Raw genomic sequence first — 15,248 nt, forward strand, 5'->3', positions numbered from 1 at the left:
TGTTGATAACGAGATAGGATTGTTTGGCACAAACAGGCAACAGTTTCTTCAATCGCATGAAATCGTGTTACTGATAATGTTTTCTTGGATGTCAACTTTTGTTTTGTTTGGAAAGTAAACCAGAGATTGCGATCATCAATAAATACAGCTTTTATTATGACCGCATCTCTGTGCGTGCTTAATGGACATGTAGATAAGAAGATACTCCTCATCTAACCTCAGGAGGCTAAAAGAATTAAGATATTTGGTATTAGCCTCTACATTTCTGAAGGATCACGTGACACTGAAGACTGGAGTAATGATGCTGAAAATTCAGCTTTGCTCACATGAATAAATTACATTTTACAATTTATAAAAATGGAAATGTATTTTTAATTGTGATATTTCACAATATTACTGTTTTTTTATTGTGTATTTTTGAGTAAATAAATGCATTGGCCATTTATTTTTAACTTCAATACAACGGTAGACTCAAAGAAATTGCACAAAGCAAATCTTGGAGAGCTCTCGCCATTTTTTTTTTAGCACAAAAATCCTAATTGTGATCTGTGGAGATGTATTTTTAATTGTAATATTTCACAATATTACTGTTATTGTGTATTTTTGAGTAAATAAATGCAGCCTTAGTGAGCATAAGACACTTTATTTTAATGACTTAGTTACGCTACACTTTACTACTAAATGATGTACTTACTATAGTAATAATAATAGTAACTAACCCTAACTATAACTCTATAGTAAGTACATGTAGTTAATTAATATTACTTATTTGAGTAAGTACAATGTAACTTAGTCACCTTAAAATAAAGGTAATGTTTCCAAAAATTTGACAGATAGTGTATATTCTGCCTAAAATCTTCTAGAGGAAAGCATGTTGTTGAGAGTGAGTTCAGATTCACCTTGGTGCCTTCCTACTTCTGTTGAATAAATTTGCAGGCTTTGATCCACTATTCAATCCTATAATTTTTTTTTGTACTTCACCAGGAGCCAGCATGACTTGAACACCCAAAAGTGTCTCACTGACTCCTGCAAAGACGAGCAGGCGTTTCTTCAGCGCCATTACCCGTCATTAGCCTCCCGCTGCGGCTCTCGATACCTGGCTCGCACCCTGAGCCGACTGCTAATGCATCACATCAGAGACTGCCTCCCCGAGCTCAAGACACGAGTCACGGTGCTCGCCGCCCAGTACCAGTCCCGACTCAACAGCTACGGGCAGCCTGTGGAAGACCACAGCGCCACCTTGCTGCAGATCGTCACCAAGTTCGCCACCGACTACTGCAGCACCATCGAAGGCACTGCCAGGCACATCCAGACCTCTGAATTGTGAGTACATGAGCCAGAACATACAAGTTCACTTAAAGTCACCATGAAATCAAAATTGACAATTCAAAATATATATATATTTTTTTTAAATTTATATGCCCTTCCTCAATAGATTGATTGATTGATTGATTGATTGCAGCCAGGATGGAAAAAAGTGAAAATTCTTCTCAAAGTGCTTCTCTTAATTTATTTCCTAGAAAACTAAAACCAAACAAACGTAGGAAATAGGCTCTTCAAAAAAAAAAAAAAAAAAAAAAAATCGTTGTATATCTATACCGGGAGTTTTAAAGTCAGCATGAAATAAAAATATATTTTCTAAATTCTTGTTGCAAAAGATCTTATTGATTCATCCATGTTTAATATATAATATAATTAGGGCTGTCAGTTTAACGCGTTATTAACGGCGTTAACGCAAACCCATCTTAACGCCGTTAATTTTTTTATTGCGCGATTAACGGTCTTTTTGTCCTAGCAAACTTTGTCGTTTTTTCACATGCTTTTGCAACAGGACGCGGCATGCGTCCTGATCCATTTCGGCGTCTCGCGCTCGTCATCCACTCAAAGCCTGCTCGCAAGCCCAAACGTGTGTTTGCGGCGTGCCTGTTTATTTGTTTATGGTCTTGATCCGCTTGCGCTTTGGTCAAAGAAGCAACAAAACGTCCTTGCGCGGCGAAAGCCATTGAAATGAAAGGGTTTCAGAGCGCAGCACGAGGACGTTTTGTGCCGCACACACTCGTTTCGGCTTGCGAGCCGGCCAAATAGTAATGTTACTTTTGAGTGGATGATGAGCGCGAGACGCCGAAATGGATGGCCTAAAATTCTGAATGGAAAGTTTACTTTTAAAAAGTTGCCATATTGTCCCATTGACAAGACCAAGTGATATGTGTGTTTTTTCATTGTGAACTGAGCGATCATCATCGCAGCACGTCCAGTCTGAAACACCTCTTGATGATGGCCAAGCAAACACACACACACACACACACACACACAGATGATGCGAATTCTCCGCCCCGTCGCCAATATCAGGACCTCGTCAGTATTTCTTTCACCCTTTTATTGATAGACAGTGTTACATTGTGTGAGAGATATAGGCTATATGTTAGTGAGAAATTGAGCACTATTCCAATGTTATTTTCAATAATAATTTTTCCACTTTTCCATATTGATAAGAGCATTAAAATGAGAAAAAAATAATGTAACAAAAAGAAATCAAGAGACATTTAGAATAGATAAAAATGTGTGATTAATTGTGCGTTAACTATGACATTAATGAGATTAATCGCGATTAAACATTTTAATCGTTTGACAGCACTAAATATAATATATTATTTTTATGAATAAATTTTAAAAAATTTAATAGAAGAGGAAGTGTTAGTGTTACTGGATCGAGTGCTGCCCAAAAAGATGCGTCTTCAGCTCTTTCTTGAAAGCAGCTTTGGTGTTTTCTTGCTTGAGTTAGGCAGGCAGCATTCCACCAGCAGGCAACAGTCATGGTAAATGTCCAAGAAAGAGATTTTGTGCCTCTTTGAGATGGCACCACAAGACGACATTCGCTTGCAGAACGCAAGTTTCTGGATGGCACATAAGTCTGAAGTAATGAGTTTAGGTAAAAGGGAGCAGTGCCAGTGGTTGTCCTTCATCCTGCCAGAAATGTCAGTGAGGCAGGCTGAGATACGAGCAGCTTCCCTTGGATCGTCGGGCTGGAATGAGACAGGTGCGCATCATCAGCGTAGCAATGACAGGAAAAGCCATGTTTCTGAATCGCAGATCCTAGTGATGTCATGTAGATGGTGAAGAGGAGTGGTCCAAGCACTGAGCCCTGAGGCACCCCAGTAGCTAGATGTTGGGTCTTATGCTGCGTTCATGTGCTATGGTAATGGTAAATACCAAAAGCCGACGTGGAAAATGCACACGTGGTATTTTCCACTGGGCAACTCGTAGAATATTATGATGGACGAGTTGCCGAGATGAGATAACCTTTGAACTTTTCAAAATGGCGGAGAGCACCGCAAGAGTCGTGAATGGTAAAAATATATACTATTCATGATCTAGAAAATATACAGCATATTATTTACCTTTTGAGTTTTGATAAATCATTTTCTTGCTGTTGCAGATGACTTAAGCAATCTAAAATAGTTTTAGCTAAATAAAGGCCATTGCACACCGAGTCCGAAATTCGCATCCGAAATTTTCACACGTTAAAAATTCAATTCGATCAAGTGTTTATGTTCTCTTCTCTATATTGGATTATGAAATGAATAAACCTCCCCTTTCAATCAGATTGAAATTTCAGGATCGAATAAGGTGTGATCGAGCAGCCTGTTCGATAACTAATGTATTATTTGGGCACAATATATACACAATAATAACAGCCTAGCTGTTCTGTCTGCCCGGCGCTTCCACCGGGCCGCGCGCGGGTGTGTGTCCATACCTGGTCCATACCAGACACACTGCCAGTCTCCGACTCTCCGTTCAGAATCGATTGGTTCACGGAAATTGGTGGTCTTGTTTTTAATATGTGGCTCCAGAATCGCTAGCAAAGCATCAAACTGTCCCACTGACATTCTGAGGTAAATTTTGAATCGCTCAGGATAAATTCGCAACTCCTTAATAAGGAACTCTCCTTCCTCTCGGCGCAATTGCAGGATTGGATGGACGTAATATTTTCTCTTTCTTCTCTTTTCAATAAGAGGGAGGGCAAAAATCATCCTCACTGCTTGACGAATCCATTTGGTATTTTTGCGTTTTTCCCCGCAAAGGTTTAACAAATACGCAACGGACTCGGTGTGCAAGGTTTCTATGCGTGACGAATTTTTAGGCTGACGGACACGAAAATACGCATCCGAAAATTTTGTAATCAGTGTGCAATGGCCTTAACAGTTCTGGATCTCCATCTTTTAACCACATTATGACAAAAAAAGCACTTGAACGCTTTTTTTCACTGGTAAATACCAGTTCACAAGTGGAAAATATCCTACTTTCCATAGCACGTGAACGCAGCATTAGACACCAAACCCCTCCGCGACACCCTAAAGGATGTACCTTAGGGGTTAGACTTGAACCATTGGAGTCCGGTTCCCGAGATGCCCTGCAACTTTAGGATTGATAGGAGGATCTGGTGGTTAACTGTGTCAAAGGCAGCAGACAGATCCAGCAGGATATATGTTAATGTTTCCTTCTTTCTGAGCTTTGTTTACAATCGTGTCGTTTTTGGTTTGAATTTGAAAAGGTCTTTTTTTTTTTGAAGCCCCAATTAAAAGTAAGCATTGGCCATTTATTTTTAACTTCAATACAACGGTAGACTCAAAGAAATTGCACAAATCCAGCCAATTAGGTTTGATCTTGTGATCTTGGAGAACTCAAAAATCCTAACTGTGATCTGTGGAGCCACTTACCACAGGCACCAAGTAATCAAGTTTGACATATTGTCATTACCGGGGCTACATTCCTGTTGAATCATTCTTTCAGTGACTTCAGCAGCGTCACAGTCTGTCATTTTCACACTGAAACTCTTGACAGATATCAAGCACACCATGTTTACTTCGTCTGCTTGGCTGAATTTGACAGACAGATAATCCTCAAGTCTGCCCAACTCCTTATTCACACCCTGTTCACTGTTGGATGAAATGCTGTTCATCTCTCATATCTGGCTAAGTCCACACCAGCTATCGATTAATTAAGTGCCTCGTATTGACGTTTTCTGGCTGGACGGTTGAGTATGACTCCAGGCCTGTGTGAATGTGCCAACAAGGCTGTGATGATGTCCAAAAGTGCTGCATGATTTTACATTTTCATGGATTGACTGACTGACTGTGTGAGCATTTGTTCATTGTAGGTGTGGAGGAGCTCGGATCTGTTATATATTCCACGAGACATTTGGAAGAACCCTGCAGTCAATTGACCCACTGGGAGGACTCACTGAGCTAGATATTCTCACAGCTATTCGAAACGCTACGGTATGCATGCATGCATGTGTGTGTTAATAGATAAGCATATACAGTACTTTGCTCACTTTCTTAAAAATAAACTGTGTATTTTCTACACTAATAAGCGTCACCAAACCGAATTGCCTAAATGATTATTTTTATAAGATTGACATGAAGAGTTTTAGAAAGAGCAAATAGATGCTGTTTCGGATCGCTTTTTTAATGTTCCCACAGTCACGGAAAACCTAGAATTGTAAAAGTGTGAATTCCAAGCCTCCAAATGTTAAATAAACCTTAAAAATGAATAAAATCATTTCTTAATAAATAATATATTTAAAATTGATTGAAAAGTCTTTGAAAAATCTATAGTGTTGTTATTTACTTCTGTTTAAAAGTCTCTTATGCTCGACTGCATTTATTTAATCAAGAATACAGTAAAACCGTATTGTAAAATATTATTGCAATTTAAATAAAAAAAATTTTTAATTTTTTTTTTTTTTTTTTAATTTATTTTAAAATTTATTTCTGTGATGCAAAGCTGAATTTTCAGCATTATCACTACAGTCTTCGGTGTCACTTGATCCTTGATAAATCAGTCTAATATGCTGATTTGCTGCTCAAGAAACATTTCTGGTTAACAGTAAATATTTTTTTACCAGCCATGAAAAATAGATTAATCCTTATTAACCCTCGGGTGCTCTTCGGTCATTTCTGACCGAAAAATGTTCTGTTTTGAATTTCTAAAAATCACAGCTTCATCGGAATGTTATGAAACTTGGTGACTTTTATGCCATTATGTAAATTCTCTGAATTTTTGTACGTGCAATCTACAAATTGGCCACAACTCTAAAAAAGAGTACACCGCAGGAAAGGGGTGACACTCTACAACATCTAGAGTGCAAAACAGACAAACCCCCCCCACACACACACACACATACAAACACACTTTTATACACATAATCACAGCTTCATCGCAATGTTACGAAACTTGGTGATTTTATGGCATTATGTATGTGAACACACAAAAAAATTGAGGTCATGATCTGAGCATGCTAAGTGGTCTTAAAAAAAAAAAATAGTCACACTTGTGGTCTTTGGTCAAAAATGACCCCCATAGTAAATGAATGGGAAATTGACAAAAACACAAAAATTCACAATTTTTTATTTATTTATTTATATATATATATATATATATATATACTACATTTTTTTAATTAAAAAAAATCGTTTTTGAGATTGTTTCAACCATATATTCAAATCCACCAAAAAATGTGTTAATAAACATCTGGGGAAATCACATGCTTCTTGATGGAGAGCTGTACATGCCATCTAGTGGTTACACCATGATTCTACACTTTTTCTCTATACTGTAACCAGATGGTGCTAATTTTCTTCAAAAAAAAAAAAATATATATATATTATTTTTTTTTCTGAAGGCCTAGACTCTATATTAAACTAAAATACTGCATTAATAATTTTTTGAAAAAAAAAATATATATATATATATATAGAAAAATATATATATATATTTCCATGGCAAAAATAGACCATAAATATTGCATAAATATTAATAAATTCAATCAAATTGTTTCAAAATACTAAATTACAAAGAATAAATATTATAGAACAAAAATAAATTGCATTGGTTTTACTGGGATGGAGGAAATGTAATTTTTAGGTTTGTCGCTTGCCAAGTGTTATGTTCAAAACAGTTTTTGCTACTTAATATTTTTGTCAAAAAAAGCATGATACACTAGCATTTAGAAGTTTGGGGTAAGTAAGAGTAAAAAAAGTAGTTAATTAATACATTCATTCATTATACTTATTGATAAGCATGCATCAAATTGATCAAATGTGGCCGTAAAGACATTTGTAATGTTACAAAAGATTTCTATTTCAAATAAATTATATTCATTGAGAATAATGAAAATAATGTATCATGGTTTCCACAAAAATACTAAGCTGTTTTGGTTATTTTAAACTGTAAAATATATTTCACAATACTGTTTTTATAGTAATTTTAATTAAATAAATGCAGCCTTGGTGAGACTTCTTTCAGAACCTTCTAAATGATGACTGGTAGCGTATATGTATATATATATATATATATTTTTTTTTTGCTTAAATCTAAAATATTACTTCTAATATAAATAGTTCTTTGTGAGTGCAATCACTATTAAATTAAACCTTATCTACTAGAATAGCTTGGAAAAGCAATGTAAAATCATTGGTCAGACGTTGTGGAAACACTAAATGTGTTTTGAATGTGTTTGGCTGTTGTGATGGATGTAGGGTCCTCGGCCAGCGCTGTTTGTTCCTGAGATCAGCTTTGAGCTGCTGGTGAAGAAGCAGATCAAGAGACTGGAGGAGCCCAGTATGCGCTGTGTGGAGCTCGTACACGAGGAGCTTCAGAGGATCATCCAGCACTGCTCAGCCTACAGCACACAGGTGATTCACTGATTTTGAATACTTGATGCAGGAAAAAAACAGGAAATGGAATATTAAGTAGTGTAGCCAGTCTTAAAATCTTAAAACTTAACTCTCCTGTCAGTGCTTTACACATATACATTAATTGGGTAGTTAGAAGGGCTTTGCAGAATATCGGGAGAAAAATGCAACATGGCTTAGTCCGATTGACAAATTGCGCAGGAGGCTGGGATTTAAGTAAACGTATGTGCTAGCGCTGGTAGAGTGAATCGTGCTATTTACACTTGTGTAGTTCATGTTACAGTGTTTCAGTCTCAGAACAGCTGTGAATCAAGCCATTCTGAGACGCTGTGAGCTGCACACGTCTAAATGAATATACAGTGTCTTCACACTGCTAGCTTATTTATTTATTTGCCGGCGGCTACCAGTCGAAATAAATGCTTGATGATATAACATTTGAAAAATGTGCGACGTACATGTAAGTATTTTAATTTTACTGTGAAATAAATTAATTGTATTAGTCTATTTAACAGTACAATAGCATTATGACAATATATTTCTTATTTTGTTTAATATATTTAATAATCACAAAATCATAATAATTATTATTTTATAGTCATATTGAATTGCTCAAAAACAAATTGATTATGGCCTATGAAATCTCAGAGTGATGCGTATATATTTTTTAAAACTTTACGGTTCACTTTATGGTGGTTCTTATAAGGAGTAAACTCAAGTATAAACACCCAAAAGTTTTGTAAACTGTCAAGCCCTAAAAGTATTTCTCACTTAGGAATAAAGTCTTGCATAAAGTAATATATCCATCCATCCATACATACATGCATTTTGTGCAGGGAAGCATTTCCCAAAAGCACCATAAGCCAAATATGATCACATATTTTGACATTACCAACATAGTTAACATTCAGGTGCTCTTCGGTCATTTCTGACCAAAAAAATTTTCTGTTTTGAATTTCTAAAAATCACGACTTCATCGGAATGTTACGAAACTTGGTGCGTTTTATGGCATTGGGTATGTGAATACAAAAAAAAAAAACGAGGTCATGATCCGAGCATGCTAAGTGGTCGTAAAAAAAATAGTCACGGTCAAAAATGGGTCTTCGGTCAAAAATGACCGACCCATAAGAAATGAATGGGAAATTGACAAAGAAAATCAAAAATTCTCTGAATTTTTGTACGTGCAATCTACAAATCGGCCACAATTCTAAAAAAGAGTACACCGCAGGAAAGGGGTGACGCTCTACAACATCTAGAGTGCAAAACAGACAAACCCACCAACACACACACACATACAAACACACTTTTATACACATACACACCAATAAATTTTGATTACAAAAAGTATGTTTTGAATTTTTAAAAATCACAGCTTCATCTGAATGTTACGAAACTTGGTGACTTTTATGGCATTATGTATGTGAACACACAAAACAATTAATGTCATGATCTGAGCATGCTAAGTGGTCTTAAAAAAATAGTCACACTTGTGGTCTTTGGTCAAAAATGACCCCCATAGGAAATGAATGGGAAATTGACAAAAAAATGTATTTATTTATTTATTTTTTAATTTTTTTTAATTAAAAATCGTTTTTGAGATTGTTTCAATTATATATTCAAATCCATCAAAAAAAAAAAATGTGTTCATAAACATCTGGGGAATTCATATGCTTCTCTATAGAGAGAGCTGTACATGTCATCTAGTGGTTACACCATGATTCTACGCTTTTTCTCTATACTGTAACCAGATGGTGCTAATTTTCCTCAAAAATGTTTTTTTTCTGAAGGCCTAGACTCTATATTAAACTAAAATACTGCATTAATATTTTTTTGAAAAACATAATATATATATTTTTTTAAATATATATATTTTCCATGACAAAATAGACCATAAATATTGCATAAATATTAATAAATTCAATCAAATTGTCTCAAAATACTAAATTACAAAGAATAAATATTATAGAACAAAAATAAATTGCATTGGTTTTACTGGGATGGAGGAAATTAAATTTTTAGGTGTCCGGTCACTTTTGACCGGGAAGATAACAAGTGTGACTCCGAAACGAAGGGCACCTGAGGGTTAAAGTTACAAAAGTTATTTAGAGAAGTGAGTGATCTTTGTCTTTTTGTTGTTTGATTAACATTAAAAACACAGCTGCAGCAATATTAGGCTGCTGTCACTTTAAGAGCTAATGCACAGATCCAATCTGCTGATGCACATGTGTTTTCTTTCTCAACTGTTTACTGTAAGTTGTTAACTGTTTTTTGTACAATATCACGTCTAATAGGACTAACGTGGTTCAAACCATTTTCAGGAAACAAACTAGTTAATTTTCTACAATGATGCATCATACTATGACGGATAAGCAGTGAGTTACGTCATTGTGCGGGGAAATGCACCCCAGCCTAGTTAGATGCTAATGCTGTTGTGCCATCTATAATGTGATGATTTTTAAATGCCTCATTCTGTGGCTCAATTTCCATAAATGTTCTGAGTGACCAATGGAGGAAGATGCGGCCTGAATATTACAGTGTGTCTGCATAGTGCTGCACGTCAAACTCTTATTTCAAACGATTAAGACATTTCTGTTTTCCCTGACAAGCCCTTATAGCTCAGAATTTCTACAAAATTGAACTGTGAAGAGGAGAGTGAAAGTCACAGTCTTCACAGATTGACACACAGAGGCTCAGGACAGCCGGCATTAGGATTCTCTCCTCAGTCTGCTCTTATCTTCTCTGTCCTGCTGCCTTCACTGTGGACATTTGTTTTACATTAAACATTCTTTTGACTTTCCTCTATTATGCACATAAGTCTAATGTCATAACGTGTGCTGAAGGGGACCGATTTGATGCTCATAATATTTGGAAAGGTGTTGGGAGAATGTTATACTTTCCTCTTTCACATAGGAAGTGTTAAAATGTTTTAAATAATTGACAACTAACCTGCTGTATGTACTGTGTTTGTGTTTGTGTATGTCCGAAGGAGCTTTTGCGGTTTCCCAAACTACATGATTCAATAGTGGAGGTGGTTACCAGCTTACTCAGGAAACGTCTGCCCATTACCAATGAGATGGTAGGAACATATGCCTGTGGCTGCACCTACACTACTTTGTACTATCCAGGAACCTCATCAAGATTAATGTATTTGGACATGATGAAAAGCTTTTCTAAAACAGCAGAAACAATACAGTACCAAATGTGTTTCATGCAGTTAGTATATTGGCATCCGTTAGTATTGAATTTATGTAAGCAATAATGTACTCAAGGCCATGCTGACACCATGATTCTGACGTCTCTTTAATGTACCTGACATCCCATTAATGTACCTGACATCCCTTTAATGTACCTGGACATCCCTTTAATGTACCTGGACATCCCTTTAATGTACCTGACATCCCTTTAATGTACCTGGACGTCCCTTTAATGTACCTGGACATCCCATTAATGTACCTGACATCCCTTTAATGTACCTGGACATCCCTTTAATGTACCTGACATCCCTTTAATGTACCTGGACATCCCTTTAATGTACCTGACATCCCTTTAATGTACCTTGACATCCCTTTAATGGACCTGGACATCCCATTAATGTACCTGGACATCCCTTTAATGTACCTGGACATCCCTTTAATGGACCTGGATATCCCTTTAATGTACCTGACATCTCTTTAATGTACCTGACATCCCTTTAATGTACCTGGACATCCCTTTAATGTACCTGGACATCCCTTTAATGTACCTGGACATCCCTTTAATGTACCTGGACATCCCTTTAATGTACCTGGACATCCCATTAATGTACCTGGACATCCCTTTAATGTACCTGGACATCCCTTTAATGTACCTGGACATCCCTTTAATGTACCTGGACATCCCATTAATGTACCTGGACATCCCATTAATGTACCTGACATCCCTTTAATGTACCTGACATCCCTTTAATGTACCTGGACATCCCTTTAATGTACCTGGACATCCCTTTAATGTACCTGGACATCCCTTTAATGTACCTGGACATCCCATTAATGTACCTGGACATCCCTTTAATGTACCTGGACATCCCTTTAATGTACCTGGACATCCCTTTAATGTACCTGGACATCCCTTTAATGTACCTGGACATCCCTTAAATGTACCTGGACATCCCATTAATGTACCTGACATCCCTTTAATGTACCTGGACATCCCTTTAATGGACCTGGACATCCCTTTAATGTACCTGACATCCCTTTAATGTACCTGGACATCCCTTTAATGTACCTGGACATCCCTTTAATGTACCTGGACATCCCTTTAATGTACCTGGACGTCCCTTTAATGTACCTGGACGTCCCTTTAATGGACCTGGACGTCCCATTAATGTACCTGACATCCCTTTAATGTACCTGGACATCCCTTTAATGTACCTGGACATCCCTTTAATGTACCTGACATCCCTTTAATGTACCTGGACATCCCTTTAATGTACCTGACATCCCTTTAATGTACCTTGACGTCCCTTTAATGTACCTGGACGTCCCTTAAATGTACCTGACATCCCATTAATGTACCTGACATCCCTTTAATGTACCTGGACATCCCTTTAATGTACCTGGACGTCCCTTTAATGTACCTGGACGTCCCTTTAATGTACCTGACATCCCATTAATGTACCTGACATCCCTTTAATGTACCTGACATCTCTTTAATGTACCTGACATCCCATTAATGTACCTGACATCCCTTTAATGTACCTGGACGTCCCTTTAATGTACCTGGACATCCCATTAATGTACCTGACATCCCTTTAATGTACCTGGACATCCCTTTAATGTACCTGGACATCCCTTTAATGTACCTGACATCCCTTTAATGTACCTGGACATCCCTTTAATGTACCTGGACATCCCTTTAATGTACCTGGACATCCCTTTAATGTACCTGGACATCCCTTTAATGTACCTGACATCCCTTAAATGTACCTGGACGTCCCTTTAATGTACCTGGACATCCCATTAATGTACCTGACATCCCTTTAATGGACCTGGACATCCCTTTAATGGACCTGGACATCCCTTTAATGTACCTGACATCCCTTTAATGTACCTGACATCCCTTTAATGTACCTGGACATCCCTTTAATGTACCTGACATCCCTTTAATGTACCTGGACATCCCTTTAATGTACCTGACATCCCTTTAATGTACCTTGACATCCCTTTAATGTACCTGGACGTCCCTTTAATGTACCTGACATCCCATTAATGTACCTGACATCCCTTTAATGTACCTGGACGTCCCTTTAATGTACCTGGACGTCCCTTTAATGTACCTGGACGTCCCTTTAATGTACCTGACATCCCATTAATGTACCTGACATCCCTTTAATGTACCTGGACATCCCTTTAATGTACCTGGACATCCTTTTAATGTACCTGGACATCCCTTTAATATACCTGACATCCCTTTAATGTACCTGGACATCCCTTTAATATACCTGACATTCCTTTAATGTACTTCGACATCCTTTTAATGTACCTGGACATCCCTTTAATGGACCTAGACGTCACTTTAATGGACCTGGACGTCCCTTTAATGTACCTGGACATCCCTTTAATGGACCTGGACATCCCTCTAATGGACCTGGACATCCCTTTAATGTACCTGGACATCCCTTTAATGGACCTGGACATCCCTCTAATGGACCTGGACATCCCTTTAATGTACCTGGACATCCCTTTAATGTACCTGGACATCCCTTTAATGTACCTGGACATCCCTTTAATGGACCTGGACATCCCTTTAATGTACCTGGACATCCCTTTAATGTACCTGGACATCCCTTTAATGGACCTGGACATCCCTTTAATGGACCTGGACATCCCTTTAATGGACCTGGACATCCCTTTAATGGACCTGGACATCCCTTTAATGGACCTGGACATCCCTTTAATGTGGACATCCCTTTAATGGACCTGGACATCCCTTTAATGTACCTGGACATCCCTTTAATGGACCTGGACATCCCTTTAATGGACCTGGACATCCCTTTAATGGACCTGGACATCCCTTTAATGGACCTGGACATCCCTCTAATGGACCTGGACATCCCTTTAATGTACCTGGACATCCCTTTAATGGACCTGGACATCCCTTTAATGGACCTGGACATCCCTCTAATGGACCTGGACATCCCTTTAATGTACCTGGACATCCCTTTAATGTACCTGGACATCCCTTTAATGGACCTGGACATCCCTTTAATGGACCTGGACATCCCTTTAATGGACCTGGACATCCCTTTAATGTACCTGGACATCCCTTTAATGGACATCCCTTTAATGGACCTGGACATCCCTTTAATGGACCTGGACATCCCTTTAATGTACCTGGACATCCCTTTAATGGACCTGGACATCCCTTTAATGGACCTGGACATCCCTTTAATGGACCTGGACATCCCTTTAATGTACCTGGACATCCCTCTAATGGACCTGGACATCCCTTTAATGTACCTGGACATCCCTTTAATGTACCTGGACATCCCTTTAATGGACCTGGACATCCCTTTAATGGATCTGGACATCCCTCTAATGGACCTGGACATCCCTTTAATGTACCTGGACATCCCTTTAATGTACCTGGACATCCCTTTAATGGACCTGGACATCCCTTTAATGGACCTGGACATCCCTTTAATGTACCTGGACATCCCTTTAATGGACCTGGACATCCCTTTAATGGACCTGGACATCCCTTTAATGTACCTGGACATCCCATTAATGTACCTGGACATCCCATTAATGTACCTGGACATCCCTTTAATGTACCTGGACATCCCTTTAATGTACCTGGACATCCCATTAATGTACCTGGACATCCTTTTAATGTACCTGGACATCCCTTTAATGTACCTGGACATCCCTTTAATGTACCTGGACATCCCATTAATGTACCTGGACATCCCTTTAATGTACCTGGACATCCCTTTAATGTACCTGGACATCCCATTAATGTACCTGGACATCCTTTTAATGTACCTGGACATCCCTTTAATGTACCTGGACATCCCTTTAATATACCTGACATCCCTTTAATGTACCTGACATCTTTTTAATGTACCTGGACATCCTTTTAATGTACCTGGACATCCCTTTAATATACCTGGACATCCCTTTAATGTACCTGGACATCCTTTTCAGACAGCTTCCTCTTGCATTGACAGTTACTCCTGTTGGATGTGGTTTGTCCTACATGGTGCTATACCGACATTATCACAGCTCTCGATACACCTCAAAGACTCGCTCTCCTGGTCACAGATGAGCCAGTGAGACGTGCAACAACAATTTTCCCTCTTCTGAATTCTGATATGTCTCCCATTATGTCATGTTGATTGCAATATTTGATTTACAGCTGTGCTATTGCTCTGCTAATCATCCTTCACACTCTGCTCTTACTGAAGGAATGTAAAATAAGTGAAGATTGTGAAACCTCCAACACTATATTGGTGTTATACACCGCATATATCATAAAGCAAAAATCCTTAGCGCATGTCACATTCAGAGCACACTT

General features: G+C 38.0%; 1 protein-coding gene across 2 annotated transcripts in view; it reads left to right on the top strand.

Moving 5' to 3' along the window:
• Positions 1 to 15,248, top strand: part of LOC120481253 (dynamin-1-like protein) — a 37,176-nt gene that overhangs the window by 17,080 nt on the left and 4,848 nt on the right. For both annotated transcript variants that reach the window (XM_089119295.1, XM_089119296.1), the window contains 4 exons: positions 985 to 1,323; positions 5,159 to 5,279; positions 7,542 to 7,697; positions 10,681 to 10,770. In XM_089119295.1, coding sequence (XP_088975421.1) covers positions 985 to 1,323; positions 5,159 to 5,279; positions 7,542 to 7,697; positions 10,681 to 10,770 — 706 coding nt within the window. The remainder of the gene's footprint in view (positions 1 to 984; positions 1,324 to 5,158; positions 5,280 to 7,541; positions 7,698 to 10,680; positions 10,771 to 15,248) is intronic.

The sequence above is a fragment of the Pimephales promelas genome, chromosome 14 (assembly GCF_988280905.1).
Source record: "Pimephales promelas chromosome 14, fPimPro1.hap1.1, whole genome shotgun sequence".
Taxonomy (NCBI): Eukaryota; Metazoa; Chordata; class Actinopteri; order Cypriniformes; family Leuciscidae; genus Pimephales; species Pimephales promelas.